At 40.9% G+C, this 8,359-nt stretch overlaps 1 protein-coding gene across 1 annotated transcript in view; it reads left to right on the top strand.

The window, feature by feature from the left end:
• Positions 1-519: 519 nt before the first annotated feature.
• The window catches only part of ARP7 (actin-related protein 7), a 47,100-nt gene continuing 39,260 nt past the window's right edge, over positions 520-8,359 (top strand). Inside the window, exons 1-2 of the mRNA XM_010260350.3 lie at positions 520-717; positions 2,203-2,418. Coding sequence (XP_010258652.1) covers positions 637-717; positions 2,203-2,418 — 297 coding nt within the window. The 5' untranslated portion in view covers positions 520-636. The remainder of the gene's footprint in view (positions 718-2,202; positions 2,419-8,359) is intronic.

Raw genomic sequence — 8,359 nt, 5'->3', positions numbered from 1 at the left:
TTAGTTGGAGGGAAAATTCTTGCGAGGACGGGAAAATCCTTGTCCTCGTTGGTGAGGGCGGGAATGAGTATGGCCCTTTAGGGGTGCTTACAGTTTGGTTAATCAAACTATGGGCTTATTTTCCAACCCAAACTGGTACTACTGGTTTTTTAGAAAACTATAAACTCAAACCGAACCAAAGCCCGTCCGTTAATCAATTGATCCATTCATTTTTCCATCGATTATATCTTTTGATTTTTCAATTTCTTGATATTGATAATATACTGGTCGGTTGAGTTAACGTCTAGTATTTTATATTGATCAGCTGAAACCGGACTGGTACTTTAGTTTTTCAAAAAATACAAAATCGACCGGTTGGATAACCGAAATATTTTAAACCGACCGGTTAATATTTCACCCCCAGTCAATTCCTAGCCGGTTCCCAAGTTCATTCGCGAGGCGGAGACGGGGCGAGTCCAACCACATAGGATCTGGGGTGGGTTGACCCGTTTGTTAATTTAATTGTTGTTACAAGTCTGAGAATACCCGCTTTATTTTTGGATTTCGAATTATGCCGGAGTAACAGAGCTCGCCAAACCGCCAAAAGGGGAAGAAGCTCTGAAAACTAGGGTTGGACTACAGGAGAAGCAATCTACAATGGGTGAGGCAGTCGTTGTCGATGCTGGATCCATGCTCCTTAAGGCTGGATTGGCCGTTCCCGATCAAGCTCCATCCATGGTAACCCTATCTCTCGTTTAACCACACACTCATTCGCACTATGCAAAAAAGCGCAAAAATGTTTTCTTGATTGTTAATGATTAAGGAAACTATAGAGAAAAAAAAATAGAGCATTTGATGTTGTTTGCTTAGTAGTTGTAGCTTCTGTATGTTATGAATTGAATTATTTGATACAACTGTTTTTTTCCTCTTTGACATATCTTACTTTTTGTTTCCCGATTATCCATTTAAGAGGGAAGAATTTCCATAAAAAGTGGTTTGCGGTAATAAAAAGACCAGTTGACGTTCAAATAAATCCCTAGATTTTTTTCAGGATGACTTGAAAAGCTTCCACATTTCTCTAGTGCCACGTCCATTTGAATATTCTTTTATGTCTCCTGCCACAAACACACACGACGCTTATATCATTTATTGCTACTTCCACCCAAGTCCTTTTCGCTCTACCCATAGCTTTTCTAGCCACTTCAATTCGTAACATTTTACTTTTTCTAATGGGTGCTGTATATGGTTTTCCTTGCACTTGATCAGACTGCCTCAGTATTTTCTCTCATTTTATCACCTTTTGAGAAGAGATTAACAGGGTGGAAATGGAACTATATTTCGTTCGGTGGCAGAGTAACTCTAATCAAGTCCACCCTAGGCAACCTTCCATTGTGCTATATGTCAGTTTTTAGGATGCCCCAAGTGGTGGTGATGAAAATTGAACAAAAACATGAGAGGTTTCTTATGGGAGCTGGGGGAAGGGAAAAAAAGATCATTTGGTAAGATGGGAGAAAGTGGTGAAATTGAAGATTGAAGGGGGTTTGGGGATTATGTCAAAATGGAAAATTTGGCTTTGAGAACCCCCTATTTGGTAATGTTGTCCATTCATTCATCCTAATAAAATATCTTCTTAAAAAGCAATTAAAACTATAAAATTGTTATTTTTTGTGTGAAAACTAAGAATTTAAGACCCTAACATGGACTTGTTTGGGCTTGCCTCGAGGGGCATGGCACGGGGGTTCGGGGGCGGAGCCCTTGCCCTAGCCGCTAGACTCAAAAAAAAAAAGAAAAAAAGGAAAAAGCGTCAAATTTTCAAAAGGTGCATGCATGGGCTGAGGTACAAGTGTGCCTTTTGAAAGGGCTGCGCTTAGGACCTGGGCGAGGCGCTTACCCTAAAATGCGCCTCACCTGTGCGCCTAGGCGTGCCTTTTAAATCAATGCATTGATCCAAGTTAAATGGGTTAGGAGAACTGCGAATAGTCTGGCAGATGGTTTAGCTAAGCAAGGGGTACAAAGACAATCCTTGTATTGGGCTCAATTATAGTACTTGGGTTGGGTCAGCTCTACTGGAGCTGCTGTTTCTTCTTTCACAACCTGTTGTTGTAATCCTTTTTCTAATCGTAATGAAAAATTTTCTGTGTTGCTGAACAGAAAGAAAAATATTTTTGTTTACAATCATCTCGTTTGAGGAATGGTTTCTAATTTTTCTGGAATGTGATACAGATAATCCCTACACAAATGAAACGCACGCTTGCTGATGAAACCTTGACAGATAGTTCATTATTTGAGGATATCACTGTTGATCCAGTTGTGAGGGGTTTTATTAGGGATTGGGATGCTATAGAAGACTTGCTGCACCATATTCTGTACACTGGCCTTGGATGGGAGATTGGAAATGAAGGACAGATTTTGTTCACTGATCCACTTTCAACCCCAAAGGTTAGTAAAATATTGCTTTTCCCTATGAATTAATATACATTTTGGTTGTTAATTGTTTTCATAGAAAATTGACACGGAATGTTTTGCATTTAACTGCATTCATGTTCCGCTCCATATCAGGGAGTATTATATTAATTTAAAGAATGATCTTGTGCATTTATTTCTACTTGCATTTGAGTGAGGATTCTTGATGTTGTGCCAAAACACATTTTGCATGTTCAAGGGAGGGAGGGAAGGAGGAATACAGTCGGTTACACAATCTTGGATTCTGTTATAGTTGCTGTATTCAAGTTGTGTTGGTTACAGGCTGACATGGCCTTTTCTTGTATACCTGACTTATTATTCCTGGTATCCCTATCTTAACAGTCCCTCCCCCTATACAGGAGACCTTGCCCTCAAGGTCAATGTGTGGGAATCGGTTCTGTAATTCCAAGTAAGGCTCCCAAGTTGCATATTTGAGTGGAAGACACTACCAATGCTTCTGGTTCGACATCATGACCTTTTCACACCCATCTGAAATCTGTGATGTGGGTAGGTTCAGTTTCAATCTGTCCATCTTCAGAGAATAGTGGAAGGGTTGGTGTTGTGACTGCTCCAGTCCTTGGCCATTTTTTAGCAGAGATATGTTAAACACATGGTGTAATTTTGATGTCGATGGGAGGTCAAGTTGGTTTTCTATTGGCCCGATATGATCCATGATCTGGATTCTGGAATGGACTGAAAGATCTTGGGCTCAGCTTGTTCCACTTGTGGCCTGCTAATACAGTTTGGAGAAATGACTGTAGTTTGAGGAACACCTGATCTCCAATTTGGTATGGAACCGATATGTGCCTTTTGTTGTAGGAACCTTTCATCCATTGTTGGGCCTGAAGTAGATGGTATTTTAGCTTTTGTAATATTGCATCTTTTTGGAGGATCTGGTCTTCCAGTGTTGCTACCGATGTAGATCCTTTCTCATTTGGGAGGAGAGTGGGTCTGTGGGTGGATCCCTTCCATTGAGTGCTGATCGAAACAGCCTTCAAATAACCTCCAAACAAGGTCTTGAAAATAGATGTCGAAGGTGTGACTTGGTAGAGGCTTCTAGAAGAGAGTAGAAGCTGGTTGGAATGGAATTTTGAGGAGGAAGAAATAAGAAAAGCTGTCTTTTCCATGAACAGATCTAAAGCACCAGGGCTGGACGGTTTCACAATGGCTTTCTTTCAAGATTGTTGGGACATAATCAAGGAAGACTTGATTGAGGTCTTCAAGGAATTTGAGGATAATTCAGTGATTAGTCGTGGAGTTAACGCTACTTTTTTAGCCTTAATTCCCAAGAAGAAAGAGGCCAAGCATCCAAAGGACTTTTGACCTATTAGTTTGGTGACTAGTGTATACATGATTGTGGCTAAGGTCTTATCTTTGAGGATTAAAAAGGTGCTTCCTTGTCTTATCAGCCAAGCCCAAGGAGCTTTTGTTCAGGGGAGACAAATAGTAGATCAGATCCTAATAGCAAATGAATGTGTAGAGGAGATCGGGAGATTGGGTCGTAAAGGTTATGTTTATAAACTAGATCTTGAAAAGGCTTACGACCTAGTGGATTGGGGATTCTTATTACTCGTGCTAAGGAAGTGTGGGTTTGGGGATAGATGGTGCAAATGGATAAACGGTTGCCTTTCCTCTTGCCATTACTCCATCCTAGTCATGGGGTAGTTAACGGTTTCTTCCCAGCTAGCAGGGGTTTGAGACAAGGTGATCCCATGTCATCTTTCCTATTCACTTTAGTTGCTGGTGCTTTTAGTAGACTTCTTTCAGAAGCGGATAGGGCTGGATCCTTAAGAGGGTGGATAATAGGTAGAGATAGAGTTTCAGTAATCCATCTTCAATTTGCTGACAACATAATAATCTTTTGTGAAGGTTGTGATGTGATGGAGGTAAGAAATCTGAAGGATTTGATAATTCACTTTGAGAGGGCCTCAAATTTGAAGATACATTTTGAGAAAAGTTGTGTTGTGGGAATAAATTTGAGTAGAGAGGAGATGGAGTCTATAGCAGCCTTGTTAGATTACACATGGTTTCAGTGGCCTCTATCCTACCTAGGACTTCCCTTAGGCGCAAATCCAAAGGAAAGTAGGTTATGGAACCCGGTGGTGGAAAAGTTCGAAAAAAGATTGACAGCTTGGAAGAGAAACTATATTTCCCTAGGGGGTAGAGTTTCTTTGATTAAAGCAACTCTAGCCAATTTTCCTTTATACTTCATGTCCGTCTTTAGAATTCCTAAAAGGGAGGGAAAGAGGTTGGAAAAACTGATGAGGGACTTCTTATGGGAACCTGGGGAAGAGAAAAAAGATCACTTGATTAGGTGGGAGGTGGTGAGTAGAAGCAAAAAAGGAGGCCTAGGCTTAGGGAATGTGGTGAGCAAGAATGAAGCTCTTTTAGGTAAGTGGCTTTGGAGGTGGCCCTTGGAGAGGGAGAGGTTGTGGCATGAAGTAGTGAAGAGTATCCATGGCTGTTCTGAATCAGGTTGGGACGCGGGGGTATCCCAAAGGGCTTTGCTCACAACACCTTGGAAGGCTATTTTTGGCATTCTCCCAAAGTTCCTCGGATTTGTAAGGTATGATGCTTGTTCTGGAAACTCCATTCTTTTTTGAGAAGATATTTGGGTGAGCAATCAACCCCTAAAAGACCGCTTTCCTTCTCTTTATTCCATCTCCCTCTTTAAAAAGAAACCAATTTCATGGTTTCGTTCCCCCCCGGTTCGCCCTTTGGATTTAAACTGGAATTTTGGGTTTCGAAGAGGGTTAAGGGATGAAGAACTTCTTTGTGTTTCAGAGCTCTTGTTGCTTCTAGACTCAGTGTGCCTGGACCCCACTAATCCGGATAAAAGGGTTTGGTCTCTAACCCTAGTTGGCTCCTTCACTTGTGCTTCTTTCTTTAAAGCCCTCTGCTCCAATCCCTCCTCTCAGGTGTTCCCTGTTAAAGAGGTTTGGTCAAGGCCAATTCCTCCTAAAATAGCAGTGTTCTGTTGGGAAGCCTACTTGGGTAAGATCAATACGGTGGAAAACTTGCAAAAGAAGAAACCTTACTTGTGTTTGTCCCCAAATTGGTGCTTCTTGTGTAAAGTGAAGGGTGAGGACTGTAACCATTTATTGATATCGTGCTCTTGTGCTGCCAATATTTGAAATTGGGTTGTTTCACTATTTGGGTGCAGGTGGAACTTGCCCTCTGAAGTAAAGCTGCTGTTCATTCCGGCTTCCTTTGGGAGATTGACAAAAAGAGGGAAGCTAATGTGGAAATGTATCAGAGCCGCTACTTTGTGGACTCTATGGGAGGAGAGAAATGCTAGAATATTTCAAGAAAAGGAAAGAAGTCTTGCTGAAATTAAGGAATGCATAATGACAAGGACAGTCTCATGGCTGAAATCTTCACACTTGTTGGCAGGTTACTCCTTTGATGACTTAAGGAGAAATTGGGCAGCAATGGCTTCTACAGTCTCCACAAAGAACAAATCACAAGCTGAATCCCCACCGGATGGAGTGGTAAAACTGAATTTTGATGGTAGCTGCCAAGGTAACCCAGGGCCATTTGGAATAGGAGGGATTCTGAGAGACAAAGATAGCAACATGTTGTCTTTATTTTCAGGACCAGTGGGTGTTGGTGATTCTGTAAGGGCAGAGAAACTAGCAGCGGTACAAGGTATACAGATGGCCAGTCAACTTGGAGTGAATAATTTGATAGTAGAAGGGGATTCCAAGGTAGTAGTGGGCTGGTTGACAAGTCCAGAGACAGCTTGTTGGGGCTACAGGGATCTGTTAAAGAAAGTTAAATGGTTGACAAGGAATATGTCAATCAGGTTTCAGTGGGTCAGCAGATCAGCAAATGCAATGGCTGATTCTTTGGCCAAGCAAGGGGTGTCAAGGGGAGATCTATTTTGGGCCACTTTGTAACTGTGCTTCAGGCTTTTGTTTGTTTAGTGTTTATGACTCAGTCTTAGGGGGAGGTAACACCTCGTGCCTCTTCCTAGTCTGAATGTACTGCTATTTTTTTAATTAATAAAACTACTCTCATTTATCAAAAAAAAAAGATGTCGAAGGCCTAAAGATTACCCTTCACACTGGAACAAAAAACTGAGATTACAAGCTGGTATCAATGACCTTCTATGATACCATGTCACTTTGCCAGTGTGTACAAGGGAGAACACAAGAAATCAGGGGTGCCAAAAAGAATGAATTGACCCCTACCCAAAGAGTCCATCCATTATATATATATATATTTGTGTCAGTGTGTGTACAATTACAGAAAAGCCCTTATAGGACTAGAGAAGGAGAAAACAAAGAAATAAAGAATGTGTAGCATACAACAGGGACTATGATAATACAGTACAACATCAGGACTCTTCACAGGATAATTTAAAACTGATTGACGTGGTATAAGATCTGAGATTTCCGATCCTGCATCATGAAATCTTTCCGGTTCTTCCGAAAGTTCCTCCCTGCTTCCATCCCCATTTGGCCCATACACATTTGACACCAACACATTCTCCCTAGACGCTGATTGCTCAATAACAACTGGCAAAGAGTATAATATCGCCTTACTAGGACAACCCTTCAAATAACACAATCTCATAACTGCCTGCATGTAAGAGGTTCTAGGATGGTGCATAAACTGTTCACAACACTTTTTCTTTTTTCTTTTTGATAAATAAACTGTTCACAACACTTAAACTGCAGAGGAGTATCTGGCATGGTTTAGCAGAGATAGAGTAGCCAATTTACAAGTACTTAAAAAGCTTCCTTTTCGGAAAGAAGTCCCCATCATTTGCTCCTATTTTATGATTAAAATCTATAAGAGTCTTAGTAGATTTGCCAGTTAGCCTACATATTTGGGAGTTTTTTTTTTATTGGTTAAGCTAATCTTAACTGGGTAGTGCCTGGAACCCTTTTCGAGATTTTCAGAACCTGGTATCAAGGATTGAAATTCCGCAACGTATCAGCCCGTATTGGGCAATCCATATCGTATAGATGACCCACTAATATGCCACTTTAAGCTTGGTTTTGGGGGTTGACCTGTTTCAGGGGGTAGACAGGCCTATGCCAACCCGAGGGAACAGGTTTGAAAAAAAAAAGTGCCCAACGGTACAGGCCAACACGCCCCATCCGGTGTATCAGCCTGTATTGATATTTAGAACCTTGCCTGGTCTGGGTGTGCTGCCAAAGGAAAGGTCATCTGGAGGTTTGTTCCTGAAACCATCACCTGGATAATCTGGTCTGCAAGAAGCAGAGTAATCTTCTCCCAAAGATCAAGATGTGTGGATGAGCTGATCAACGAAGTAATCGGCAGAATTGGGTTGTGGCTTTGTGTCCGGAGAGTTTGCTGATCTGCCTATGACCTGTCTTTGTAATGATCCTTGTTGTGGCATGTCATTTGTAGGGGGTTGGCCTAGTGGGCAGCTCTGCCTCTGTGTTGTACTATTTATATTCTAGTCTAATAAATTCTTACTTTACCTTTTTTTTTCCAAAAAAAACAACTTACCAGTCTCTTGAAGATTAAGAACATATTTCTATTGACAGATAAAAATACCTTTCTTGGATCTAGCAACTTCAGTTCTAAGGCAACATCATTAATCTTGAACTCTGAAGCAATGAGTGCCTTCAGTTCAACACTTTCTGCAGATCATCACCAGTAACAACGATATTGTCTACATAAACAATCAGCATATTATTCATCAAAAAAAAAAAACAATCAGCATATTGTCCAGATTCCCCTTCCTCTTACTTCTGATTTCAAATTTAGTAGGTCTTTATGGTGTGTAGATTTAGGTAGCAAACTCCAAATACTTTTTATTGTTGACTTTGAAAAGACAGACAAAATAATAGAAGAGAAACGTTATATATTAGACGACCTTATAATTTCTTAAGGTGATTGATATCACATGCCGTTTTAGTACTTACATGTGCAGCAAAAC

This window comes from Nelumbo nucifera, chromosome 7 (genome assembly GCF_055504915.1).
Source record: "Nelumbo nucifera cultivar China Antique chromosome 7, China Antique-T2T, whole genome shotgun sequence".
Classification (NCBI taxonomy): Eukaryota; Viridiplantae; Streptophyta; class Magnoliopsida; order Proteales; family Nelumbonaceae; genus Nelumbo; species Nelumbo nucifera.
This window is presented reverse-complemented; position numbering and strand designations above follow the sequence as displayed.